The sequence below is a fragment of the Aureobasidium melanogenum genome (assembly GCF_000721775.1).
Source record: "Aureobasidium melanogenum CBS 110374 unplaced genomic scaffold scaffold_6, whole genome shotgun sequence".
Classification (NCBI taxonomy): domain Eukaryota; kingdom Fungi; phylum Ascomycota; class Dothideomycetes; order Dothideales; family Saccotheciaceae; genus Aureobasidium; species Aureobasidium melanogenum.
Genome location: NW_024470058.1, coordinates 705,972 through 732,807, shown reverse-complemented (window position 1 = coordinate 732,807; position 26,836 = coordinate 705,972). Strand labels below are relative to the sequence as shown.

Here is a 26,836-nt window from a genome sequence, read left to right as displayed (position 1 = left end):
AAAGCGAAGAGTGGGCTGAGAAGTGTTGCGATCCAATTGATAGGCGAGAAGTAGTGCAGGATTTTCCGGATATGTTGGTTTCTTTGTAGAGCGGTCGTTCTCGGTCGCTTGTGCTGACAAGTCCCAGATACTAGCTCCGCAGTCAATGCGAGTTATGTTGTTGCCTGTGGACACAGAGCGAGTTGCATTGTTGCCAGTGATCACAGAGCGAGTAGTGTTGCCAGCGACCACAGATCGAGTTGCATTGTAAGGCCACATGCTCACACCATCAATAATTGGTGAGTTTTCGTCTTCGGTGGTGGTCTCAGATGACAATTCATCGCTGTCAGCAGCCGACAAAGCCGGCAAATCAGCAGGCGCAGATGCGGGTTGATTCTTCGAAATAATCTGTCCCATATTGAGAAGAGGTCCGTTGCGTCGTGAATTGACTGAACGATCGTCAATCAGGGTTGAAGTTGAAAGATCGTCGGCGTCAATATCAAGTGCGTGTGGATGAAGTGCCGAAGAAGATGATGGACCAGCATCATGGTCTTCCATTGTGGCGTCTTGGTACCGCATGCTGAAAACACCTCGAATAGGTTCTTGATCAATGACGGGGTTGGAAGAAGTGAAAGAATTGGATGCGCATAAAGGTGTAGGAAAAGTGAAGGAATTGGTCGAGGGCGTTGTTTGCGCCGGCACAGCCGATCGAGTCAAGTCTTGTTGTTCAAGCCAAGAGGAGACGAGTTCAGTCGGATGCGCCAAGTTGTTCGTAGTCGAAGAATTCAAACGACGTCGTCGGCGGTCTCGTGGATCAGGCGGCGATTCTGCTCTACGTGCTTCGCGGCGTGCTTCGCGACGCCCTTCGGACATGGTCTGCCACGAATAGCTCCGCCGTCTGGCTTGCAGACCGTGAGGGTAGATTTCGTCCTCGGATGCAGTCATAAAAACAGGGGTTTGACAACCCAGCCAGATGTTTATCTTGTTTCAATACTGGCAATCCATGCATGTGCGACCTGGTGTTTCCCGCAAAGCTGGCTGTGTCGTTTGTACCATCTGACCTTGCAGCTCGAGGCGTGTCACAGAATTGGTTCGTCCAGTCTTACAAATTGCAGTAGCTCCAAGCAATGGTATAGTATATCTGCGAATGAAAGTCGTAATGTTCAAACAGTCATCGAGGTGTGCTCGAGCTGTCAGGCACCAAGACAGAAAACACCCGCAGATCGTCAGCGCGGGGTCTTGATGTCGTCAACGGTTGATCTGATAGCTGAAGTATCGAAGGCAACAGAAGGCAACACTGACTAGCCAGCCTCGTCTGAGAGTACAACCACGAGACTAATAAGTAGTACGGGGAAGGCAAAGTGCTGAGAAATGGATGACTTTTGCATAATGACACCGTCCGTAGCAGATCTGGGAGATTGAAAAAAAAAATCGTAAGTCTATACATATTCTATATAACCATATCATGAAACCATGTACAAGACCAGAACCATTTAGCCACCATAATCTATGTATGTCCTTCCTTGAACTCCAAGTACCTAATCATGAATAAGGAGAGGGTATCATATCGGCATAACAATGTCGCGTCAAGTTACTCATTCGTCGAGTAGATTCTGAAGCTCGCAAACTCCCAGTAAGCCTTCTCGAAAGCTGTAGCATTCGTCGCGACAAAGTCCTCGCACTTTCCAGGACATTTGAATTGGCTCGAGTAAACACTATCTGCCCAAGAGCCGCAGAAGTCGATGTTTGCGATGATTGATTGGTTTTTGAAATGAGAGCCAATGTCACATTCTGTGCTAGGGAAGTCGGCAATGGGGAGACCCCATGATGAAGGATCAGGAGTAGTATCGTTGTCTATAGGAGAGGGCACAATTAGCATCTTTTGTATGAGGTAGGGGCATCAAGATCGAATTAGGGTAGCCATGGTTTCGCTGTCGACCTGTGATATGCGTCGTACGTACTAGGTCTAAGATCTCCAGGAGGCGAGTCACGGTTGAAGATCCACATGCGGATACCAGCGTCGCGAAGCTCCATTGCGTAGACCTAATGTTTATGCTGTTAGCAAGAACGACCTTCGCTTTTTAGCTAGAAGGAAACACTCACTGCGCCACCGTCCTCATTAGCTTCAGCGCCGTATGAACTAGAAGAGCCCATCACTGCGCAGCCAGCGTTGTCATTTGTACCGTTGTAGCAATTGGTGCCTGCAAATTGGAACATTAGCATCTTTCTCAAGAGAAAGAAGGTCCACTGCAGCGCCTGTCCAAATGCACAATTTCATCCAATAAGTAAAGGTCCCCATTGAGAGCTGACCAGTTCGCGAACGATCCTAGGCTCTCAGGGGATCCTGTCCGAATTTGGATACGACTCTGCATTGCGATAGGGGCCGAAACCCTCGAACTGACAACGGAGAGACACCAGGCGACTACTGGACCTCTTGTCCTTGCTTACGTACCTTTAACAGTACCCGTCTGTTCGCGTCGGGCATTCATTTTGCAACCCTTAGAGGTGTGCAGAGCCATCTGATTTCCAGTGTTTCCTTGATTGACGGTTTCGACGACATCAATCTCTCCGTTGCCCGGCCAGTCGCTAGGATCAGCAAGCCAGACAGCAGGCCATAATCCACAGCCATAAGGCGTATGCTTGATGTCGAAAACGAAAAGACCAGAGTGGAATTGTTTCTTGGATGAGATGCGAACAGAGTTGCGACCGTTCTTTGCGTTGGTGTCTGTAGAGTCTGCTCTCAGGAAAGCAGTTGAGTCGCCAGCATAGGTCAAATTGGTGGACATGGCGGTAGCTTGGTCTACATAGCTGTATACATGTCAGTGACCATTGTCTCAGATAGCCTTTTGCAAGCCGCATGCATACTTGACAAAGCCATTAGCAGGATCTGCTGTAGAGTGATAGTCGAAATAATCGAAGAAATTGGTTCCTTGCCATCTATCTTCGAGCGTGTAGTTGAGGGCGTGGTAATCCGGGTATGAATTCTTCGATTTGTGATGTTTGGTGCCTTCTACTGCTGCAACGATGATAACGATAATGGCGATGATCGTGGCGATGACGGCTGTGACTTTCCATTTCTTCTGCCAGCCCCTTGGGTTCCACTTTGATGTAGTAGGTGCCATATCCATGCTATTCAGCTGTGCGCCATCGTATGCTGTCTCTGGTGAAGTCCCTTCCGGCAGGAAAGCTTTGTTTTCTTGCATCTTGAAGCAAATCACAAAGATAAAATGAGAGATGAGATTCGTTTAAGAGCGAGGGTTCATAGAACAGAAACACGGCACCAAAATCTTCCAAGAGATATTGAACTCAACGAAGGTCGCAAAAGAGAGGACAAGAGCAAAACGATGGAACCTGCAGCCAGGGCAGAAGGCATAGATAAGTCACGACATGGTACTACAGTGTACTGATCACCACACCTACTTGTAAAAATCACCTCAGCGACAAGAGCAGAGAAGATCTTGTACAGGGATCCCATTGGTGCTTTCGCAGTTCTAAAACGAGGATCCGAGTCTGAATCGCATCCACATGGTGTTGACGCGTCGGCGGGAAGCGCTGCAGACAGACGAACCCGCAGCAAGAATTTGTGGGTCTCACATCTGGAGTAACAGAAGTACAGCAGGCAAGCCCTGGCACTTGTGCGGGCTGGCAAAGAGGAGCAACAAGGTACGGAGTAAACTCGAAGTTGTTGAGGTTTCTGCAAAGTGCTCTGACGTTCGCAGGGTCCTTGCGCCGTCTCGTATCAAGGAATTTTGTCCCGGGCAACTCCCCATGCACAGCGCAACACAGTGACGATCACTGCCAGGCACAGGGGTTAGAGGATCACCTCTCGTGTGCAGAAGCGGTCATGGCTATTCTTGTGTTTTCTGTCTTGTGTTTTCGTATCATCGCCAATACCGAGACGCTGCCAATGCTGCTTCTTTCGTTTTGAGCAAGCCCTTCGTCCCCATCATTATTTTAACACGAGAAGGATTAGGCCGACCGAATGTCAAGTTCAGAATAGATAAGAGAGAAGTCAGGCACAACGCTTACACAGCCATCATGGTTTCGGAAAACAGCCCGAGCCTTCTCGGTTGTACGGTACTTGAACGTGACCTTGGACAAGCTATTTTCTATTGTGCAGAAAGCGTAGCACATGGTGAGCCGCATCAGAAGAACAGTGTTGGGTAAAATCTCATGGGTGGGTATTGACATGGTGGTATAATTGTTGTATCTTCCCCAAATTCAACGTTGCATTCGTTCGTCTCTTGACTTAGAACTCCTTCATGGTATCTCCTCTTCTCTTGCCGCGAAGCTCGTATTTGCCCTATAATGACCGTAGTTAGCATTGGCAATCCCAAGAGTCGACTTCGCCTTCTGAGCGACGGGTGGAAGCTTGATAGTGGACGCCTTGGGCTGGTGTGTCTCCGTCCATGCGTGTCTAGTGTCCTATCTTCCGAAGCAAAGAGTCCTGCTGTGTTTTTGTTCATTCTATGCGTCGTCTTCGCCATTGTTCACCGCAATTGCCGTCCAGAACTCCGCCCAACGTGATCCATCTCTTCAATGTGTCTCCTTTTGTCCGCCTCTTTCCATACACTTTCCAACTCTTGACGCCCAGCTTCCACGGCCGAAGAATACAAAAAAAAAAGCGACTCACATCAGTCTTGTTGGCGACGTAGTAAAGCGAGCTGGGAATGGCAACAGCGAAGAGGATCGAGAGCCAGGCAGTACGGGGAGTCCACTTGAAATGTCTGTAACGCTCCACTTGCATCTCTGCAGTCGCAATTAGAACACAAATATCGTCGGCGCATCTTCTCAAGTCGGGAGCGTACGGTTGTACTTGACCAACGCCGGGTCAAAGGCGAGACCTGTGAAGGTGTTAGTCCATGGCGACGCGGGCAAGCTGGGGATCTGGTAGATTGCGCACTGTTGTGACCACCGCCAGCCATCTTGAATTGATGTGTAGCTGTGATTTAGAGGTGGGTATTGGGATGGTTGTGTCGCTCACACCTTCAATGCCTGTCACTGTTGCTGACGTTCGAGAATGCCAAGAACTGCTTCGATATCACGTGCAGATAGAGTTGCTCGGTCCCATCGTCATGATCTCAACCATCGTGATCTGCTGCTTGCTTGTGATTGTGACGCCTCGGCTCGCTCAGGATTGCTTATCGTGCCAGGCCTCGCGGAATAAATCAAAATTGCTTGGACGATCCTCTGTTGAAGAGATAATACTGTCGTTCTTCGCTGCAGCAGACATCTAAAGAACCTTTCACGCATATTCCATCTCCCAATAGTAAGTCACAATTACATTCCGTGGACTCTCCCGAAGGATCAGGTCGCCTGACGTTGTACCATCCCTCCCGTATCCCCATACGCATTGCATTATCCTCTCCCAGCACGATCGCGCCTCTTTGCTGTTGTACAAACCCGTAGATCATCTCATGTCTCGAGCATTTCGTGCATACACTGTGAAACCTCTGTTCTTCAAATCTAACTTCCGTCAGTCATACAGAACCTTCGTCATGGCATCCGAAAGCACTGCTCCCAAAGTCACTTTGTACTGGCTCGAGCAATCCAGAGCCCAGCGCTTCATCTGGCTCCTCGAGGAGTGCAATGTCGACTACAACATCAAGATCTTCAAGCGCACACCTGAGGGAATGGCACCTCCCGAGCTGAAGAAGGTGCACCCTCTGGGCAAGTCTCCCGTTGTCGGTATCACCGCTCCTGGTAGAACCGACCCTTTGATCCTTGCTGAGTCTGGTTTCATTACTGAGTACTTGACCGAGCACTTTGCTCCTCACCTTGCACCCAAGAAATTTGAGGATGGCAAGGAAGGTCCTGGTCTTGAGACTGAAGAGTGGTTGCGTTACCACTTCTTTATGCACTATGCCGAGGGCTCTTTGATGGCTTTGATGGTCAACAACCTCGTCTTCAGCTGTAAGCTTCTGATACTTCAAATGTCTTGATTTGTACACAAAATTAAACATCCATCTACAGTCCTCAAGAGCGACAAGATCCCCTTCTTCATCCGTCCCATCACGGGCGGCATCGTCAACAAATTCAACGACATGTTCTTCAACCCCAACTTTAAGGCTCACTTCGACTTTTTAGAGTCTCAACTCGCCAGCGCACCCAACGGTGGTGGTTTCCTCTGTGGCAAGGATCTTACCGCCGTGGATATCTTGATGTCCTTCCCTATGCAGGCTGGTCAAAAGCGACTGAAGATGATCAATGCAACCACTTACCCCAAGTTGAATGCCTATGTTACCAAGCTCGAAAACATGGAGGGATACAAGAGGTCCATCGACAGAATTGAAAAGGAGACTGGTGAGAAGTTTTCTGTTATGATGGGTGCTGAGTAGATGAGAAGAAGATCAAGAAGAAAAGAGAAGATATTGTGATGTGTTTTTGTCTATAGATTTTGCACTTTTTTGACTTAATGTTACGATATACCATGTTCACATGATGTCTTTTGACTTTGAATGATCGAGCTTTTTTTCCAAGTTCTTGTTTCTTAAATGACCCCTCTTGGCTGCTATTGCTTCCATTCCCTGACTGTTATTGCCTTCTCTGCTCTACAGCTGTCCATATCTCCTTGCAATGGCGAAGGGCTTCATTCACTGAATGCTGGAACTACAGGTATTAAGTACGATCGAGTTCCGTTACTTTCTTCGTCGTTCTTTGACAAAACTGTGTCACTCACCCGAACTTCATTCCATATATCTCTCTATGTATCTCCTGATTAGCACAGCCCTTAGCTATGCTTCTAGCTATTATCATGAACCTGGATTTAAATCTCATGTTCATAGCCAGGGTTACCTACTCAGCTTCTATCTCAAAGCACGGACGATCTATCTTTTCTGCCCACCTTTCTTGAGCCGCGATCGTGCTCCACCATGGCGTTACAAAAACAGTCAGTGCTTCCCGATGATATAGATCTTGCCCCGCTTTGAGGCTCAAAAACTAAAGAAGCAAAACACTACATCTCATCATCATTTCTGAATTGGAAAAGTCCGCGTTGCAAATTGCACAAGACATCTGAAGCAGAGCAGTGAGATTGCAAGTATTCATTTTCATTCTTCATATGGCCATCAAGGCCAAGTAGCCACTTTACGTGGATGCGTGGGTGAATGCTAAACTAGTTTTACAAGAAAGTTCTGGGACTTTGTCGGAGGCATTGGTATCGTTGATCGTTGAAACAAGAAAGACGAGACGCTTAGGCAGAGTCGGGGATTCTCTCCTCAGCGGAGGGGACATCGCTGCGGGTGCCGCCGATGGCCTTGTCGCTCTCGAGGTTGCGCTGACCGGCGTGCTCAGGAAGGCGAGCGTCGACAGTCTTACCCTGAGCGCCAGACTTGAGACCGTCAAGACCGGTGCCAGGGTTCTTGTTGTGCGATTGGCCATCGTGGTGCAGCTCGGCAGAGGTCTGACCTTGGCCGGGGTGACCAAGACCGGTGTGGACCTGCTGAGAAGTGGCACCGCCAATGGTCTCACCGGCAGTGGTGCCGCCCGAGACTGGAGGAGCCTCAGCGATGTTGTTGGGCTTGAAGGTGCTGGAATAAAATCAGTATTGAATCGAAATATGATTGATTAAATGAACATACTGCTCAGGAGGAGCGGTGCCAGCAGGGAGGGTCTCGGCGTGGAACTCAGGAGCAGCGTCGTTGCCGACGAGCTTTCCAGGCTGGTGGCCAGTGGTGGTCAGAGGCTCGTCTCTGGGAGCAGAGGCGTGGAAGCCGTTGGGGTCAGAGTTGGCGGAAGCTTCAGGGTTGCGGGCGGCCATTTTGGTTGATGTGATGGTGTATTGGTTGTAAAGAGTTGAAGGTGTCGTGTGATTTGGAGGATTGAATTGATGAAAGAAAGAAATGTTCCTGCGTCTCTCAAGCTCTTTTGAACAGCTCTAAAGCTAGCTATGCTTCATGACGCTTCATGACGTTGTCTGCGCGAGGGGCATCGTTTTCTTCCTTCACAAGATCGGATCGAGTGATGACATTATTTTCCCCACACAAGTGCTCTCACCACTTCACCACTCTTCTAATTTCTTCTATGATCGTGTTTTCAGCTCGATGGAATGGCCAAAATACGATGATTAGACAATATACCGTTGACATTGCGATTGGCATCTCAAATGTCGACCGCTCTTTGCGGCCTTGTCACGGCGGAATGCCTCAAGCTAAGGACAACAACCAGAGACCATCTCAATAGTCTTCCTCTACGATACTTCGCTTTTCTTGTCTAGTGATACTCCTGTCAAATTCCAATCATGACGGATACTCAGCGCACCTTCATTATCCTCGCGGGTCACCATCTCCTCTTGACTATGGACTACTTCGTCTGAGGCTCGTTCGTCTCAAGGCTTAAATGCTAAGCCATTGATCTCCTGCAGGTGAAGCTCATTGGAGGGTGTTCTGTGAGCGAATGGTAGATCCCATCGACTTTGTGTAAGCGATTCAACGGACTGGAGTAGTGCTCTCACAAGCGCAATCAGGCACAGCCTGCGGTAAAAGGTATGGTCAAGCTAAGAGAAGGCTTTTGTGTGACTGTAGCGCACTCTTAAATGCTTTCTGAACATCCACAAGGTTTGTGGCTACAGATAGGTGCTCGTAGAAGTAGGTCAAGATTTACTCGATTTCTTTGCCTTTCTCCCACACCGCCCAAGAAAAAGAGCTTGTCAATATACCTGGTTCTGTGGTAGAGAAACTGCATCCTCCCGTGTATCAGAGTCTGCTACTTCCATCGTACTCCAGCTACGGCAACAAGCAAGACACATACTATAAAAAAAAGACACAGATGTTCTTGGTGAAGGGGCATGTCCAGCGGGAGCCGATGGGTTGTCACTTCTCAGTGGACATCTTCCTGTTTCTTCGTAGTGTTGTGCATTTTCGTAGCCACCCGTGTTACATCTTTCGTTCACGGAGTGGATGTGTTGGATAAACAGAAGCAAATTGCATTACGATATGACGCATATTATTCAAACGACTCACCGGGTAGCTGCATATGGCCGACTGCTGGACCATCCCAAGGGGAAATGAAAGTAGGTTTGAGAGTTCGACTATCACTCGCTCAATTTTCCGTGTACTATCATTGTCATATGCGCATTCATCTCGGCGCTCCTCGAATCGTTCCCCTACACACACCATAACTACTGCCCTTCAAGTCGATCGACTCATTGTCGGATAGAATTCATCCTCGTTGTTCGACATCCCTCGGCGTCGTTTACAGTCGACTCGCACAAGACATTCAAGATGGCACCAGCCGGTCCTGCATTGCACGCACACGCGCCTTTCAAGACACCCCATGCGTATGTCGCACCCATGGAGCGCCTCGATCTGGCAATGTCAAAAGACATTCTCAAGAAGTCAACCAATCTCAGCTACGCACATCTGAATTATCTTGAATGCCATGGCGAGAGTGTCTTCGCTGACAACAATTCCGTCAACCTGTTCGTCAACGCGCTGCGCATCCATTGGAAGGTCAGCGGCAAAACTCTTCAGAACGCATCGGACCAAGGCAAAGATCTATACGAACTCTTCGCACTGGGAGTGGACGGTCAGCACGTTATCCGCAACCTTTTCACTAGAGAGGCGATCTTCTTCCTTCTGGGTCGCGACTTCCCTGACGCCATGATGATACTGGCCGCCATCGTTCACCGCATCTACATCTCACAATGGCGCAGCTGGTCCACCGAGCATACACAGAAGAACTCGTCCCAGAGCCGCTACGCTCTCATCATCTCCCACGCTCAGGCAACGTCCAACCAACTCAGCAACAATGTGCTCGCGTTCAAAAGCAACGCTACCCCTGAACTGAGAAAGTGGGCTGAGGAGACCGTGGCTCGCCATCTGATCGCAATTGTCACCCCTGGACATCTGCCACGTCCCTCTGCTCGCAACAACAAGTATCTTCCGAGCTTTCATGACCCGATGCTGGACTCGAAGAGTGTCGAACACACCGCCATCTCTCCAACTCGCCTTGTCAAGTACAACGCTGCTCACAACAACTACGCCACCGAATCAGGTCCCTCCATCGAGAGATACCAGGTCCCTTTCCGACCCAACCCCTCGACCAAGCGCAAGGCTCCTGGTATTAGCCCCAAATATCACAGCTCACCATCCAACAAGAAGATCAAGTTTGGCACCGAGAGATTCAGAGCGTCCGATATTTACAGACCTCTGGGCTATCAGCGGGCCCCCACCAACGGCCATGGTAGACCCAGTCACCGCCACGTTGAAGACCTCCTGACTACTCCTACTCCTGTCAAGTACATCGACCACCACGAACAACAGGCTCTCGACACTCCTAGCCACGAAGCACTTCTCAAAGCCAAACTCCACGTGCTGCAGGGAAAGATCACACAGCACAAACTTGACGACATCTGCGTCGACTTTGCAGACTCCAGCTTGGGTTCTAACTTCAGAAGCTCTCACGAACACAACACTCCGGTTGTCAAGGGACCGTCCTATACCGACTATCTCCGCAACAAGGTGCAGGATGCCGAGTCTCGTCTGACTGTCAACAAGCGCAATACTGCTGGCCATGTCCGCAACAAGAGTTTCGTCGGTTCTGAGGAAGGTGAAATCTTTGACTGATGTCTCGAACACGATTCGATGAATCTCAATACGGTCACGTTTCTTAATCTCGATCAACCTATTCGAGTGTTCATTGAGACAGCGCACAAAACATCGACAACATTCTGACCGATTCCCTCTTACGCTACTACTACAGCAGCAGCGCAACCTCTTCTTGATACCCATCGAAATGCACAGAACAACAACAGATACGACATTGTCCATTGAGAGACAAAAACACTTTCGTCGACACTTGCCTTGGTTCTTGCTTTGCCTGGGCCTTTTCCACACCCTCTTTGGCAACAGACTTTGTTTTCCATCCCCATCCACAAGTATTACAGTTTCCTATCGTGCATCTTCTCAATCATTCCATCGTTATCACGAAAGCCATACAATTCAAACCCGTACATCGTCCGGAATATCGTACTCGACCTCACTAGTCACAGAAGAAGTTTTGGACTCAACCAACCGCACCAGGACTCTGACACGGGGGCTCTGCCCTTTCTTGTCTTCTTGTGCGTGAAGCACCGAGGGTGGATGGAGTGGTAAAGGATTGAGGAAGGACGTTCTTCTATACTAAGTTTTTGCTTGTGTTTTTGAGATTGAGACGTTGGTTTCTATCCCTCTCGTGCCTGATTGTCTGTGATATGTGAAGCCGTAAAAATGCAGAGCTGTATTTGTGGTTGGGAGAGTATCCAGAGAGAGACATAGTTTTGTGCTTCTGCTTTTGGAGGAGGCAGCATGTTATCTCTCTCATGTGTGAATGTCTATGATATGCATAGCTGTAGAAATACAGAATCGTATCTGCAATCGAAAGAGTCTCCAGAGAGAGCCCTCATCCAAGTGTCAAGTAAAAAGCTCAACATATTAAAAAGAACCCATCAAAAACTCACCACGAATCAGAATCGAACTCAAGACCAGCAAAATAAGATGCGTTACACCTGATATTCCCGATCAGACACACAAGAGGTTTAATTACCAAACAAGTATGTAACGCGCGGATCGGCCATTCCGCTCAGCCAAACATGCCCTCGATCGTCTGAGTAGGTGAAAGCAAGGCAATTTTGGAAGGTTATATAGCCTGGTTCAGGGATTCTTGGATTCGAGTTGAGCGGATTTCAGTAAGGTCATTGTGCATTTTGTAACTCATGTTTCGCTATGCTGTCATTTTCTTTTGCTTTTGCTCTTGGAATTGGTGTTTTCTCAACGCTCTGTTTCTTCCCAGCTTCTGTCACGCCAATCAAAGCTATTTCATGCTGGGAATTCCCCAATCCGATATCTACCTTCATGCCGAAAGTATCCTTGCGTGTTCCGAAACTCTTTCCAGGTAGTGCATATCTTGTTTGGGACCGGGTTTTCATTCGTACAACGCAGCCTCTGAAGCTTGGGCGCAAAGTTATCAATTATCCTTGCGGCCTGGAACATATTCATATCACCTTTGACCTGTTCAATAGCCATGTCCGTGACGTTCTCGAGTACGGGTGCGTTAGGCGAAACAACGTTCAGCAGCTCAAGCGCGCCCACAAACTCGATAGAGCGAAGTCTAGGGCAAAATTCGGAGATTGACTCCCATAGGTGATCAGGACCCTCGTACTCAAGGGTGTTGATAGAGAGATGCTCCAGAGCGGTAAGTCCAGAGAACATATCTGACGCATCCGCTATTAGGAACTTGTCGTCAGGGGAAAAGAACCCGTCATCTTCATCTTCGGAACCCTCTTCACGCTTACAGGAAGGATAGAATGAGGTGCCGATCTTTAATGATTTAAGCTGGGAGAGCGAGCCAAGAGGTATGAAAGCTCTCGCCGGTATAGTGTGGTTATATTCACGCCTCTCACCGTCTCCCACAATCTCAAGGATTTGCAGCTGGGACATGTTCGCAATAAGTTTGAGGATCGATTCGTCTCTGAGGTATGACGTTACGTCCAATCGTAACCATGTAACAGTGGGAAAGCACTGTGGAATTAAGGGGATCGCATTTTCTTCGAGGACCAGTTCCAAGCGTTTGAGACTCGGAAATGGATTTTCTGTAGCATCGAAGAAGCGTTGCAAGTGATCGACCTCAATGTCCGCATACTTTGCCTTATCTGGAGCGAAGACCAGGCTTTCTAGACAGCCGTAATGGGACAAAGCGGACAGCACATCATATGTAAGCACCTCACTTGCATATTCTCCAAAATCAAGGGATATCGCCTGGGGTCTAATGCTCCGAAAGAATTGCACGAGATCCACAGGATTGATAGATGTGTATGGAGCCCAGAACAACACTTCTTTCAAGCTAGGGCATCTGTTTGCGACATCATCCAAGAAAGAGGACGTGAGCCAATTGTGATCCTCGTCGGTTGATTTGTCCACTAATTTGAGGCTTTCGAGCGTGGGTTGAAGATATTTAGAGAGTCGGAATCTCTTCGGCTCGTTGTGGAAATTGCTGAGGATGACCTCTTTCAATCTTGGAAACTTCAGTCTATCGAACATCGCATGGACAAGCATACTATGGAGCTCGGAGAAGTCAAGCACGCTGATGCGAGAAGCATAATCCTGACGACGGTCCCGCGGTAGCAATGCAATGGCTTCGGTTCTCTTTCGGTTACGGTCACCATCGCTACCATCCTGTGTTCGAGGGTAGCCGAGCCAGAGTGCATTCAGAGCAAGGTTGGTCCATGTGCCGTGTACGCGTGCGCAGCTTGCCAAGTCTGCATCGCATCTGTCGTCGCGCAGGCAATCGAAGACCTTCATCCGGAGTTCAATGACATCCCAAAATGCGGCAACAACCATGTTTTGTCTGTGTTTCTTCTCCAATCTCTATCTGAGTGTCGAAGGGAGGCCGAAGCTGTGGCTTGTGGATTGCTTGCCGTCGCCAAACCAGAGGCCGATGCACGGCACTAGGTAGATTCTTGTCTTTGCTGTATCTTGGAAAAGAGGATAGTGAGCTGCGGAGACTACGGGAAGTTGCGTCAGACCGTGAACCTTGAGAAGTCACAGAAATGTGGTTGAAAACTGCTGACCGAAGAAGGGGTATCGATTATCGGATCATCGAGCAATGTCACTTGCAGATGTTGTTGTTTCTGTTGATGACAACGAGAATAACAACAGACTAAATCTGGGGAGGCGCAGACCTGTGGAGAAAGAGGACGTTGGGAAGGAGCGAAACGTCGCGTTTCCTACAAGAGTCGATAAATTGACATCTGTAACTATCATATCACCATCATTCTCCTCCGAGTCCCCGTTCAAACCCAGAATTCTTCGACATGGCTTTAAGTACGCGAAAGGGTCATACTATGAACACATACTCATATTACAACTCTAATTCCTCTAAACAAATTTGCCTCTGCCAAAAGTAACGCCGCGCTCGCTATAAAAGAGTGTGATGCAACAAAACTCCCCAAATGCCCCAAAACACAACTCCCAAAGACGCTAAATGCTATGATCATATACATGCAACACGGACATCCTTCGTACACGTTATAATCCTTTTTCTCATGTAATGTCTTTTATGTCTCTTCTTTCTTCAATCATGGTTAGTAATTTCGGTTCTTTTATGCCAACAGTCTCTGCTGCTCGTTGGCCTCGACTTCCTGCTCTTCCTCGTCCTGGACGACAATGTGAACAATATCCTGTCTGTGTTCTTCGGGAGGCATGAAACGGCAGGGAGCACGAGCGCGCACTTGATGCCATTCACTGCTCTTCTTGCGGTTGATGAAGAAGACCTGGATAGCACCGACAATAGCAACACCACCGCTGACCCACCATGCAAGAGCTGTGAAATCAATGTCGATGCCGATACCGTAGAGAATACCTGCGATAGGAGAAGCCAGAGTGCGGCAGGCCGCGCCAGTGCTAGCTGCCAATCCGTTAATCTTACCCAGACAGGAGGGCGCAGGAGAAGCTTCCTTCAGCAAGATAAGGATGACTGGGTAAACGAGAATGGCAAAGATATTGCGAACGGTGAGGCAAGCGTAGATGCCGGGGTAAAGCCACTCTTCGGGGAGAAGCACCAAATAAGGCACAATAATGTAAGCAAGAGGGTGCAAGATAGTGGTGACGATGAACAACTTCCAAACGCCCAGCCAAGCTGCAGCCAGAGGGAAAACAATTGCTTGGACGCCGAGTGCGATGATGCCGTTCACGGACATGACGACGCCTACATCTTGAATTGTCAATCCGAGACCGCCTGCCATTGAACTTAGCTTGCTTCCATGAACTCTGCTCTCCACACGCGAGTCCTGGAAAAAGATGGGCAGGAGGTGATCGTAGGACATGCTGTGGTATGTGAAGATGCCGAGAGCAATAATCAACATAACCACACGCTTAGTAAAGACAACTTGATCCTGAGGCTCTGCTTCCTTTGGCGCATCCGTTCCGTCGGGCATGACGTTCCATTCCTGGTCTTGGACAACCTTGTTGAAGGTACCATAAGACTCATTGCGCAAGTCGACTGCAGCTGTGGTTGTTCCGGCCTGAGCAGCGAAAAGTGGAGTTTCGGCTTCAGTGTGCTGGAGATCGTCAACAGTACTCCAGGGTTGCATGTCAGGGTGAGTTTCCTCAAGAAAGAAGAATCCGCAAATAATTGAGAACAGCATCAATGCTGCGCAAATCAAGTTTGGAAGCAGGTAAGGGAACTTGGCGAAGATTCCGTGAGGTGAAAAAACATCAGGGAAGTTATCGGCAGGAGCTGAGAAGATTCCACCAATCGAAGGGCCAATGATTGTGCCAATAGACCAGACGAAAGGCATGACTGAGTATGCGCGAGGCTCGTGCTTGGGGTTAACAGTGAGCTCTCCGACCATTGTTTGAATGACACCGATGTTGCCATTGAGGAAACCTCCAATTGCTCTTCCAGCCAGAGCCATCCAGAAATTAGTGGAAATTCCGACCAAAAGGAGGGACAGCATAGTGCCTGCACTTCCCAGGAGCAAAACAGGCTTGCGCCCGATGCGGTCCGAGAGACCTCCCCAATACCTGCAAAATTGTTAGTGTGCGATGTAACGAAACTTTCGAATCAGCACTCACAATCCTGTCAAAGATTCAGCCAAAGCAAAGGCTGAGATCAGCAAGCCGGCATAGAAGGACGCATTTGCGCGATCAGTTACATTGAAGTCGAGCACGAGTTTCCAGGCATAGGGAAAGATAGAAGTGAGGGCGATCGGCTCAGCGACTCGGACAAGAGCTGCAAAAATGTCAGATCTGGCTTATCGAGACCAAAACAAGCGAAAGACTCACCCAAGAAGAAGAGCTGAGTAGTAGGGAACTTGTTAAAATCGCGGCGTTGTCTCTGAGGAGGAGACATGAGGTCGGATAATGTCTCACGGTGTTCTGGAGGCTTCGAACAGGATACTGAGCTTGTTTGAAAAGATACTCTTCTGATTTAAAGTGCACGTCTAAGGGTCCGCCCTCGGCTGACAGCAGACTGTATAGAAATGTTGTCGCCGACGAGGATTTGGAAGAAGGCGATGTGAGAGAGATGTCGGCAAAGGAGAAAGATCTTTATGTAGCGCTGATCCGAGTCGAAAATAAAAAGCTTTGATTGGCTCAACGCTATCTTCGGACAGAAACGCGCCGCGCTAAGCAGCGATTTCGCCTCAAGAAGGTATGGTTTTGCGGAGGCGAGTTTCCGTTACTTGATGCTTCATTTCCACTCCCCGTCTCGCCTCATCTATCGAGAAGAATCAGAATCCTCAGAGATTCAACACCCTCATCCAAAAGCTCTGTACGAACACCAGTATACGATTCTGTAGATAAGTATCGATGATCCGTCTGCTATGAGCGAATTATTATCGCACGCATCATTGATGATCGTAAAATAATCGTTAGGGAAAGCCGGGCAAAGGCGTTGTGCGCGTCTTGTGATTGATCCGCTCATTCCCAAAATTGGGATAGCTTGGTTACGGCTATGTGGACGCGGGGAACGTCAAGTTGGTTGATTATGTCGCGTGAGTGGTTGGAAGGCAACCAATACGATGGCTCTGTGTCTCATCGCTGTTCGATATCATTCTGCAGTTGGGAAAATGTTGAAGGTCGCTCTGCTGCCTGAACTGCATCACTGTTGGCTATGTCTTATTATTCCATGGAAACATTTCTCAGTCAGATTCTGTGCCGGCAATTAAACCCAATTTTTTTCTGACCACCACGGACTGTTTTCTGCACGATAGAGGGCCAGCCCGGCGCAGGGTTGACCGTTCGCTGATTGTAACAACAAACACGAATCTTACCGTCGAAGAACAAGGGAAGGCTGTTGAGAACAGCCAGGCTGTGGGGATCATAGCGATTCATCCGCTGAGGAAGATATTCGATATATGACTCGACAAATTCGAATAATCGAATGTTCGCACATGAAGCTGATGTGGATACGAGGTGGAGACGGCCAGTGAGAAAGAGATTGAGATGAATGACAATTGACATAAGGAGGCATCGTATGTTGAGGTCAATTGGAAAAAGAAAGCTCCAGAGCGGCGTCTTCGCCTGGAGAAGGCCTCAGACAGAACCAGTACGAAGCTTCTTACCAGTACATGGCTTGGTGTGGTGACATATCTCAGCGGAAACCTTATCCGTAAGTTGGCAGCTCGAGAGCACAGGGAAGAGTTAAGATGGGAATACCGCTATCACATGCAAGCTGAAAGAAAGTTCTCCAACTGAGCACCCCTTCTCCGTCCAAGGTGCAAGGCTTCTTGTAAGCTGTCGAAATGCACAGTTGCGATTCGAAGTTGCGTCTGACCATAGAAATAGCTTCTGACGGTGTTCCCTCTGTAGAAACAAGATTTTTCATGAAGGTATTGTGCGTTCCCATAGCTACACTGTAGACTGGGTTTAGCACACGGGGAGGGTGGAAGAAGTGTGGCGCAGGCGGCGTATGACGTAGGGTGCAAGTGCCACAGCCGTCGCTGAGGGGTATGAACTCACCAAAACCCTCTTCACCACACATCTTTCTTGAGTACATCTCAATCCCATCTCAACCACACAACTCATAACCAACACCTAACACATCATGTCGACTACCGTCAGCGTCCAGAACATCTCCGCTCAGACCTCTGAGAAGGAAGTCCGCGACTTCTTCTCTTTCTGGTGAGTTGTGTCCTTCAACCGAAACAACCATCATTGACTAACCCATCATCCACAGCGGCAAGATCTCAAACATCTCCGTCACCCCCGAGTCAAACGCCGCCGACAGCGTCAAGTCTGCTTCCGTCACCTTCGAAAAGGAGTCTGCAGCCAAGACTGCTCTTCTCCTCGACAACACCCAGCTCGGTCACAACCAGGTTCACGTCACCACTACCGCCTCTCTCGACCAGCTCGCTGGCGGCAAACTCTCTGCTGCCGACGAGGAGTCTTCTGAGCACCTTTCGCAAGAAGACAAGCCCCGCTCTCGCATTGTCGCCGAGTACCTTGCCCATGGCTACGCCATCAGCGACAAGGCCATCGAGCGCGCTCTTGCTCTTGACCAGCAGCACGGTGTCAGCGCCCGCTTCACCTCCACTCTCCAGCAGTTCGATGCCAAGTATCAGGCTTCCGCAAAGGCCCAGGGTATCGACCAGAAGTACGGTGTCACTGACAAGGGCGTTGCTGCCTGGTCTGGCCTGAGCTCCTACTTCGAGAAGGCCATGGGCACTCCTACTGGCCAAAAGCTCAGAGACTTCTACAACCAGGGCAGCAAGCAGGTTCTTGATGTCCACAACGAGGCCCGCCACCTTGCCAACCTCAAGTCTGGCAAGAACGATGTTCACTCCGTTGGAGAGGGCAAGACCAAGTGTATGTTCTACCTCAATCAGAGCTTCCTGCGCATTACTAACATTGCACAGGCTCCTGCGCTAGCGACGCTGGCTCATGCCCTTGCGCTCCCGGACACTGCGCATGCTCGGGATGTGCCAAGAACTCCGAGAAGTCCTCCGGTGTTACCGCTGAGTCTGCTGACATGAAGGTCGTCTCGGAGGAGCCCAGAAAGACCAAGTGCAACTGCGGCGGTGCTGAGGGTTCCTGCCCTTGCCCTCCCGGCCAGTGCACCTGCAACAACTGCCCTAAGGCTTCTTGAATGCTGAGATCCTGATGGACCCCGATACAGAACAAAAATTTGGCTTGGACGAGGCACAGGTGTTTACTTGCTTGCTCTTTTGGTAATGGTGATTGATACCAGCGTGTGTTATCGCGCACCGTCAACGACTTTATGCTATGAATGAAAAACAGTCTTCAATTATATCCTAAATATGATTACGTCCTATGGTCGTCTTAGAGTGATCCTCATATCTTAACGCATGCCGATACCATTCAGTTTGTAAGCATGACCGCTAGTAGGCAGGGAGGGAGGGAGTCAGATTGCATGCTTCGCTGAGTTTCATATGCTATGAAAATTCCCATCAACCCAAAGGTTATTCTGCGATGTCAGTCATAAATTAAATGAAGAAAAAATGGTTCGACGCCTCGAAAGCGCTCAACGGCAAAAAAATTCTAGTTCTGGCTAAAAGTGGCAACACTTACGAATAAAGATGTCAAAACCTGGAGAAAAAGAGTCATATCCATATAACATGGTCTAGATCGCTGCAAAAGAAACGACTCGGGCCTCATCTTTTCTGTGAATATTCACTGGGAGTCTCTTTCACACCGTAACATTCCTCAAGTGCTCTTGGTTTCGCTTGTTCACCTCTTCCTTAAGACTTGGATTTTTACCATGAGCGACCCCACCTCCAAGGAACCCAATGCCAATGTCTTGGATGAAGAAAAAGGACTCCCTGGACCTGGAAAGGATGCAGATGTTGAAGTTGCTCAATCATGGTCACTGAAAAAGTTTGCATCGCTGGGAGTGGAAACTGGAGGCATTGTCCCTATTCCCATGTCAGAGCGAACAAATACAAGAGTTCATGGAATCTTCACTTTATGGCTCACTATGAGTGTCAATCTGCTACCGTAAGTCCTTGTTATGGGTCACAAGAGTATGCACATATGGCTGACTAGGATCAAGAATTGTTACTGGTATGACTGGACCGCTAGGCTATGGAATTGGACTCAGAGATTCTTCTCTGGTTATCCTTTTCTTTAGTATATTATGCACGGTGCCAGTTGCGTATCTGGCAACGCTGGGCCCCAAGACTGGTATGCGACAGATGATTCAAGCAAGGTTCTCGTTTGGATATTACCTTGTCTCAGTACCTGTCATTCTCAACCTTGCGACTCTCACCGGCTTCTGTGTGATCGACAGTGTCGTTGGTGGTGAATCTCTGTCTGCCATCACCCATGGTCATCTGACACCTGATGTTGGTATTGTGGTCATCGCCATCCTAGCGATGTTGGTCTGCTTCTGTGGTTTCAAGATTTTGCATCGCTACGAGCGTTTTGCCTGGATTCCTGCTCTAGTCGCCATCATTATTGCTACTGGAACCGGCGGTAAGCATCTGAGCAACCAGGCTGTGTATCCGGCTCCGGAAGCATCTACTGTCCTTTCGTTCGCTGCACTTATCGCTGGTTTCCTCATCCCTTGGGCGGCGCTGGCTGGAGATTTTGCCGTCTACATGGTTCCTGAGGCGTCCAGTGCCAAGGTCTTCTTTTACACGTACAGCGGTCTGTTCTTACCTACAGTACCCTTGCTGGTTCTGGGCGCTGCCATTGGAGGTGCATGCCCCAATGTGCCCTCCTGGCAAGCAGGCTATGATTCGACCTCAGTTGGTGGAGTGCTAGCAGCCATGCTTGAACCTGCAGGCGGCTTTGGCAAATTCGTTGTCGTCCTTCTCGCCTTCTCATTGCTTGGAAACATCGCAGCGACCATGTACAGCATTACGCTCAACTTCCAACTTCTGCTGCCCTGGATGGTTAGAGTTCCTCGCTTCTTGTTCGCCATCGTCATTACAGCCATTGTGATTCCGGTCGCCATTCGCGCGGCCACCAGCTTCTTCAACAACCTCGAGAACTTCATTGGTGTTATTGGCTACTGGTCTTCTGCGTTCGTGGCTGTCGTGGTTATCGAGCATGCTTGGTTCAGAAAATCGGATTGCTCGGCCTATTCTCATGAGAAGTGGAACAAGGCCAATATGCTGCCTAGTGGCATTGCTGCATTGGGAGCTAGTGCTTTGTCTTTTGCTTTAGTCATCCCTTCAATGGCGCAGGTGTGGTATACAGGACCTATTGCGAAGACGACTGGTGACATTGGGTTTGAGCTGGCCTTTGTGGTTACAGCATTGCTATACGTGCCACTTCGATACCTAGAAATCAGGATACAGAAGCGTGTATAGACATTAGATCTGTAGAATAGTAAATTATTCTGAAGAGATGTACATATTTCTTGATCCCTGTGGCCAGTATCCTGAAGTTGTGTAGACAGTATAAGTGTTGCATAAGTTATGCTTTGCGAGCTCCGACCTCCGTGCTTCCATCGTCATGAGCAGCGTGGAGTGTGGCCATCTCTACCAACAACGCCATCAACCATCGCAACTCGCCCTCACTCGCTGGTCGACACTTCTCCATCTAGTTCCTGCATCTTACCAGCGCTTCACATCATTCGATCGCCCAACATGGCGCTCGACACCTTCTTTCACAACAAGATCGAGAGCATGAAGCTCGAGATCATTCAGCGTCAAGCCGTCCTCCGCAGATTGGAAGCGCAAAGAAACGACTACAACTCAAGAGTGCGCCTGCTGCGCGAGGAGCTGGGCTTGCTTCAGCAGCCTGGCTCCTACGTGGGTGAGGTTGTCAAGGTCATGAGCACAAAGAAGGTCCTGGTCAAGGTGCATCCCGAAGGCAAATACGGTACGTCGAAACAAGATCGCCATCATGTTATGTGCCCTACTGACTCTCCGCGCCAGTCGTTGATGTTGCCGACGATATCGACATGTCCAAACTCACCGCCGGCAAGCGTGTCACCCTCCTCTCCGACTCATACAAGCTCTCATCCATGCTTCCCTCATCCGTCGACCCTCTCGTCTCACTCATGATGGTCGAGAAGGTTCCTGACAGTACCTACGACATGATTGGTGGTCTGGACGAGCAGATCAAGCAAATCAAGGAGGTCATTGAGCTCGGTCTCAAGCACCCCGAACTTTTCGAATCGCTCGGTATCGCACAACCTAAGGGTGTCCTTTTGTACGGCCCTCCTGGAACAGGAAAGACATTGTTGGCAAGAGCTGTGGCCCATCATACCGACTGCAAGTTTATCAGAGTTTCTGGTTCCGAGTTGGTGCAAAAGTACATTGGAGAGGGTTCACGAATGGTGCGTGAGCTTTTCGTCATGGCACGAGAGCACGCTCCCAGTATCATCTTCATGGACGAGATCGACAGTATTGGTTCCTCGCGTGTCGAGGGCTCTAGTGGCGGAGACAGTGAAGTCCAGCGCACCATGCTGGAACTGCTCAACCAGCTCGATGGTTTCGAGCCCACCAAGAACATCAAGATCATTATGGCCACCAACCGTCTCGACATTCTGGATCCCGCCCTCCTCAGACCCGGTCGTATCGACAGAAAGATTGAGTTCCCTCCACCGACTGTTGAGGCTCGTGCCGACATTCTTCGCATTCACAGTCGCTCCATGAATCTGACCAGAGGCATTAATCTCACAAAGGTCGCCGAGAAGATGAACGGATGCTCGGGTGCTGAGCTCAAGGGTGTGTGCACAGAAGCCGGCATGTTCGCCCTCAGAGAAAGAAGAGTTCACGTTACTCAGGAGGACTTTGATCTTGCAACCGCAAAGGTCCTTAACAGACACAACGACCAACAAGTCTCGCTCACCAAGCTATGGAAGTAGATGGGATATACAACGCATGCAACGATGGAACTGCGGCCAAGGTGCAACAGTGGAGTATGGAGTTTTGGGCTCTAGTAATTCAAGAGGAAGCATGGCGTGGAATCTGTACCATAGAAAGCAGCAGTGGCCACCAATCAAACTTGACGAACCATTCTAACTTGATTCTTGCATGCATGTCAACGTGACATCAAAGCATGCGCGAGATTCTACGATTCTAAACATGTAAACGACATGATACTCGCACCGCTCGGGTTCTATCGCCGCCAACTTGAACGTTGCCACAAATAGATGCTGACGACGACAAGCTCAAGAGCAAGCAGTACGCCTCACATTTTGTAATCACAGCCACAGCAATGCTATTGTTATTCCAAGGCAGGCGAAATCAGAACGGTCACATTGAACATGACGAAGACCGTTTGTCGTATTCAATTTGAGGCTGAGCCAGCATTTACCCGTCCGCGGGCACGAGTCCGTCCGTCACGCCTCATGGAAACCCAGGACAAAGTTGGTAGGCAAGGCGCGAGCCATTAAGCAGTAACTCTCATGATGCTTACAAACGGGCATGGACTGGTTTTGTTGCTCAGGAGCCAGCAGCATCCGAGACAAGGTCATGTGACGGTGTAGAATCCCAAATAACCTACATTGTCCGAAGCCGGAACAAGGGTGAGGTAAGCAAAGCTGAACTTGGCACGGGATGCTTGCAAATATGTGGCAGGGTCTGGATCAAGCTTCAAAAAGGTCCAGAGCGTGTTTTATCGTTCGACAAAGCACGATAATTCGCTCGCGAAAAAGAGGAGAACGATAACACAAGGCGTGAAGATTTGCCAGCGACAGGGGGCGATCATGTAAGAGTAGTTGAAGTGGGGGAGGCAGAAGGACATGGTACCGAACATGTATTATTGGGGAAGATCTTTTTGCACATCTTTTGACCCTATCTCGTATTCTCGCCGTCAATCGACCAGATACTTACCATAAAGACTCAAGAGGCACGTGGACCCGGTTTTTCTGTGCCTTTGTTCTACGAGTCGAGACGTCAGGGTCCAGGGATCATGTTTGTTGGCTTTACTGTATTTTTGCAGACCAAAACGAGAGATATTGTGTTCAAAGTCAGAGGCTTTTCGAGGTTGAATAAGACGTGATGACTGGACTAGAGCTTTCGAGGACGGGCACATGAGAAGAAGCAGTTTGATGCGATGCAGCAGGGCAAAGGCTGAGAGGGATTATTATTGGGGCGGTTGGTTTTATGACGTAGAGAATTTGGGCCTGGGCACGGGCATTGATGTCTAGGTAGGTCTTCGAGACCCACGCACCAACCGAGCCTGTGGACAACGACATCCGTCGCTCGACCTCTTACAGATGCATTCTGCTGCTGCTATCAGAGCTCTCGCCGCCTAGCCCCATCTCATCCCGCCAACTCACCATCTGCCGCTCCGTCTCTGGTCCTTTGAACACCTGTCGCAACTCACAGTCACGAAAGAAAAAAGCCTCCTACCCCAGAGACTCATCAGCCGCGCACACGCAGCATCATGTCTGCGGCAAAAACCCCCGGCGCTCGTCCGCCATCTACCAGCGCGCACAATATGGGTCCCTTGCTTCAATCACCACAACCCCATCGTGGCCATGTGCGCACGCCTAGTCCAAACTACTTTGGCTTCACTGCCCAGGACGAATCCTACGACTCGGAGTCAAATCGCCATACGAGGAAGAATTGGAGTCCCCCTTCGTCGGCAGTGAGGTCTACCGCTGCCTTCTCACCTACCGTCATCCCTGTCGACCAGAATCCCGACTTCGATGCTTTCCGACGTCAATCCGAGAGCGTCGGCTTCAATCTGGGCTCCCTGCATGACTTTGACTTCAAGAAGCCTGCACTGCCCTCTGGAGGCAGCAACAGCTCTAACACAAATACAAACAACAACAGCTTCTTCAACAACATCAACATCTCGGCCAGCCCAAAGCCCACGACCGAGCAGAGACAGATGCCGCCGTCAGGCCGTGCTCCCTCCGGCTCAATATCAGGTGGACGTGCTCCCTCGGGCTCCATCTCAGGTGCAGGTAATGACTTCAATCTCGATCCCGAATCCGCGTACCAAGGCCGCTCCCCAAAAAGACATCTTTCTAATGATTCGTCTTTTCCAGACGGTCTGCGCAATGCTCCTGAGCGCCCGAGCAGCCAGCCCAGGCTAAACATGCCTTTCAACCTCAACCTCCCTCCTCAACCCCAGTTCAAGCCCAGAGCCGAGACTGTTCCTGTGGCCGGCCCATTGAACGACTCTGACTCCTTCATCACTCCTCAACATCTCTGTAATTTGCTCGACTCCGCTGCCGAGGAGATGTTGATACTGGATTTGCGTGTCTCAACACAATATGCTAGTGCCCACCTCAGAGGAGCCCTCAACCTGTGCATCCCTACCACCCTTCTGAAACGCCCCTCTTTCAATGTAAGCAAACTGGCCGAGACATTTAAGGACAATGCCGATCAACGCCGAAAGTTCGAAAACTGGAAAAGCAGCAAATACATTATTGTTTACGATTCAGCCTCATTCCAACTCAAGGACGCCACTTCTTGTGTTAATACGATTAAGAAGTTTGATAGCGAAGGAGTGGAAGGCAAATGTTATATTCTCAAGGGTGGCTTTGCCGAGTTCGCCAAGAAGCACCCTTCGCATATTGAAAGAGCAGGTGGCCAGTCAGGCCGTGCCGGTGCTCCCATGGGGATGAAGCTGGACATGACAGGTCCCGAGATTGCACCTGTCATTGGAGGTTGTCCTATGCCTGTCGAGAAGAACGCCGCCAACCCATTCTTCGGAAACATCAGACAGAACATGGATCTTATTGGTGGTGTTGGCCAGATGGAAATCAAGCGCCCTGCACACTTGTCAAAGGAGATTCAAGACCACTTCCCTCCCTGGCTACAGTCAGCATCTGACGAGAAAGACAAGGGTGCTCGCGTGTCCGAGAAGTTCTTGCAAATCGAGAAGAGAGAACAAAAGCGTATGCAAGAGGCGCTCTCAGGAAAGGTCTCGTATGGTTCACCTACGCAGTCCATGCCGAAATCATCGATTCAGATCGCTGGTATTGAGAAGGGTTCGAAGAACAGATACAACAACATCTGGCCCTTCGAACATTCTCGTGTCAAGCTGCAGGATGTCCCTTCGCATGGTTGCGACTACTTCAACGCCAACTACATCTCCTCAAAGCGTTCGCACAAGCGCTACATCGCCACCCAGGGACCTATTCCTGCTACCTTTGCTGTAAGTTCAATTCTCCACGTTACACATTTATACAATATCTGACTCTGCAACCAGGACTTCTGGAATGTGATTTGGCAGCAAGAAACTAGGGTCATTGTTATGCTTACTGCGGAGAAGGAAGGCGGTCAAGTCAAAGCACACAACTACTGGTCAGACAAGCAGTATGGCCCTATTCGTCTCGAGTTTCTCTCCGAGAAGCGTGCTTCATTGGACCCGGCAAAGATCAAGAGGCATCGTCAGCAACGTCCTTCGGTTGGTGCAAGAAAGTCTACTGATGGTGCAATCCTCGCTCGCATCGATACAACTACTTCCGAGAGCGCATCAAAGGACGATCAACCATACGTCATTGTCCGTAAATTGGCACTTCGCCACGAAGGCTACCCATTCGAACGTATGCGCGAGATTACACAACTTCAATACTCGAGCTGGCCCGACTTTGGTGCACCAGCACACCCAGCACATCTTTTGGGACTAGTGGAACAGTGTGAGGCCGTTGTTCGCAGCACAACGCATTCCAGTCTGTCAGAGCCGGATCCTCCAGAGGCACCACCAATCGTTGTGCACTGCAGTGCTGGTTGTGGACGTACGGGCACCTTCTGCACGGTAGCGACGGTCATTGATATGCTCAAGCGACAAAGGTCATCACGAAGAAGACATATTCGCGACAGCTCACCCATGCACCTCGACGAGCGCCGAAGCTCGGTTCAGATGAAGGACAGCAGCCCCTTCTTTGCATCATCCACTGCCCAAGTACCGTCGTCAGAAGAAGAAGACGAGGTCGATGGCAAGTGGGTGGATGATGAGAACCAAGACTTGATCGAAAAGACAGTCGAAGAGTTCCGCAAGCAAAGAATCAGTATGGTGCAGAGTCTGCGCCAGTTCGTGCTCTGCTACGAGAGTGTGATGGAATGGCTTGTTGAGCAAGAGTCTGAAGACTAGACGTCTAAAACTCTTTGTACGACTATGGATGCAATGATATTGTGGGACGCGGAAGAGGGGAAGGATATATTTGATTAAGAGACGGGCATTCTAGGCAATGAAACACAATGCATGCGATGCAAACGCACTGGGCAACAAATTCTTCTTCTCTTCTTTTTTTTTTCTTCTTCTTTGCAATTGGCTTGTTTGTTTTTTTATTCTCTTTGGAGGGCTGAGAAATGGCTTAAACATGCGATACAATGTTTGCATAGGGCAGAGCATATATGATAGGAGTAGAGTGTATTGATCTTTCAGGGTGAATGCTTCTCAACCAAAACATAATCCTGTTCCTGCTCTGTTTTCATCGTGCTTTTATTGAGAGTTCTGGTTATCGCTGTCCATCAGCATGCTTGAACACAAAAGGTCCACCT

The 26,836-nt window shown here is 49.4% G+C and overlaps 11 protein-coding genes across 11 annotated transcripts; 6 read left to right on the top strand and 5 right to left on the bottom strand.

Moving 5' to 3' along the window:
• Window positions 1-1,570: 1,570 nt before the first annotated feature.
• Window positions 1,571-3,101, bottom strand: M437DRAFT_44919 (putative endo-1,3(4)-beta-glucanase; the record flags this gene model as incomplete). Its single annotated transcript, XM_041020994.1, has 5 exons — window positions 1,571-1,833; window positions 1,941-2,022; window positions 2,083-2,180; window positions 2,432-2,787; window positions 2,845-3,101. The coding sequence occupies 5 exons, from the start codon at window positions 3,099-3,101 to the stop codon at window positions 1,571-1,573; spliced, it is 1,056 nt and encodes a 351-aa protein (XP_040881353.1).
• A 1,127-nt stretch (window positions 3,102-4,228) lies between these two features.
• Window positions 4,229-4,904, bottom strand: M437DRAFT_44588 (uncharacterized protein; the record flags this gene model as incomplete). The annotated part of the gene is made up of 4 exons (XM_041020930.1): window positions 4,229-4,282; window positions 4,613-4,728; window positions 4,788-4,823; window positions 4,883-4,904. The coding sequence occupies 4 exons, from the start codon at window positions 4,902-4,904 to the stop codon at window positions 4,229-4,231; spliced, it is 228 nt and encodes a 75-aa protein (XP_040881352.1).
• A 573-nt stretch (window positions 4,905-5,477) lies between these two features.
• Window positions 5,478-6,317, top strand: M437DRAFT_45129 (uncharacterized protein; the record flags this gene model as incomplete). Its single annotated transcript, XM_041021026.1, has 2 exons — window positions 5,478-5,892; window positions 5,953-6,317. 2 exons carry the CDS (start codon window positions 5,478-5,480, stop codon window positions 6,315-6,317), a joined length of 780 nt encoding a protein of 259 aa, XP_040881351.1.
• Window positions 6,318-7,171: 854 nt separating this feature from the next.
• Window positions 7,172-7,738, bottom strand: M437DRAFT_83264 (uncharacterized protein; the record flags this gene model as incomplete). The annotated part of the gene is made up of 2 exons (XM_041027901.1): window positions 7,172-7,508; window positions 7,560-7,738. The coding sequence occupies 2 exons, from the start codon at window positions 7,736-7,738 to the stop codon at window positions 7,172-7,174; spliced, it is 516 nt and encodes a 171-aa protein (XP_040881350.1).
• Window positions 7,739-9,200: 1,462 nt separating this feature from the next.
• M437DRAFT_64871 (uncharacterized protein) lies at window positions 9,201-10,544 on the top strand (the record flags this gene model as incomplete). Its single annotated transcript, XM_041024497.1, has 1 exon — window positions 9,201-10,544. One exon carries the CDS (start codon window positions 9,201-9,203, stop codon window positions 10,542-10,544), a length of 1,344 nt encoding a protein of 447 aa, XP_040881349.1.
• A 1,336-nt stretch (window positions 10,545-11,880) lies between these two features.
• Window positions 11,881-13,295, bottom strand: M437DRAFT_83262 (uncharacterized protein; the record flags this gene model as incomplete). The annotated part of the gene is made up of 2 exons (XM_041027900.1): window positions 11,881-11,906; window positions 11,960-13,295. The coding sequence occupies 2 exons, from the start codon at window positions 13,293-13,295 to the stop codon at window positions 11,881-11,883; spliced, it is 1,362 nt and encodes a 453-aa protein (XP_040881348.1).
• Window positions 13,296-14,056: 761 nt separating this feature from the next.
• Window positions 14,057-15,807, bottom strand: M437DRAFT_45368 (permease of the major facilitator superfamily; the record flags this gene model as incomplete). Its single annotated transcript, XM_041021077.1, has 3 exons — window positions 14,057-15,479; window positions 15,531-15,687; window positions 15,741-15,807. The coding sequence occupies 3 exons, from the start codon at window positions 15,805-15,807 to the stop codon at window positions 14,057-14,059; spliced, it is 1,647 nt and encodes a 548-aa protein (XP_040881347.1).
• A 1,695-nt stretch (window positions 15,808-17,502) lies between these two features.
• On the top strand, window positions 17,503-18,543 carry M437DRAFT_74152 (uncharacterized protein; the record flags this gene model as incomplete). The annotated part of the gene is made up of 3 exons (XM_041026184.1): window positions 17,503-17,579; window positions 17,635-18,263; window positions 18,314-18,543. 3 exons carry the CDS (start codon window positions 17,503-17,505, stop codon window positions 18,541-18,543), a joined length of 936 nt encoding a protein of 311 aa, XP_040881346.1.
• A 633-nt stretch (window positions 18,544-19,176) lies between these two features.
• Window positions 19,177-20,731, top strand: M437DRAFT_44830 (cytosine-purine permease; the record flags this gene model as incomplete). The annotated part of the gene is made up of 2 exons (XM_041020976.1): window positions 19,177-19,412; window positions 19,468-20,731. The coding sequence occupies 2 exons, from the start codon at window positions 19,177-19,179 to the stop codon at window positions 20,729-20,731; spliced, it is 1,500 nt and encodes a 499-aa protein (XP_040881345.1).
• Window positions 20,732-21,010: 279 nt separating this feature from the next.
• Window positions 21,011-22,236, top strand: M437DRAFT_64866 (proteasome regulatory particle subunit RPT6; the record flags this gene model as incomplete). The annotated part of the gene is made up of 2 exons (XM_041024496.1): window positions 21,011-21,245; window positions 21,302-22,236. 2 exons carry the CDS (start codon window positions 21,011-21,013, stop codon window positions 22,234-22,236), a joined length of 1,170 nt encoding a protein of 389 aa, XP_040881344.1.
• Window positions 22,237-23,762: 1,526 nt separating this feature from the next.
• M437DRAFT_45341 (phosphotyrosine-specific Ptp2-like protein) lies at window positions 23,763-26,426 on the top strand (the record flags this gene model as incomplete). Its single annotated transcript, XM_041021074.1, has 2 exons — window positions 23,763-25,487; window positions 25,542-26,426. 2 exons carry the CDS (start codon window positions 23,763-23,765, stop codon window positions 26,424-26,426), a joined length of 2,610 nt encoding a protein of 869 aa, XP_040881343.1.
• Between the last annotated feature and the right edge of the window lie 410 nt (window positions 26,427-26,836).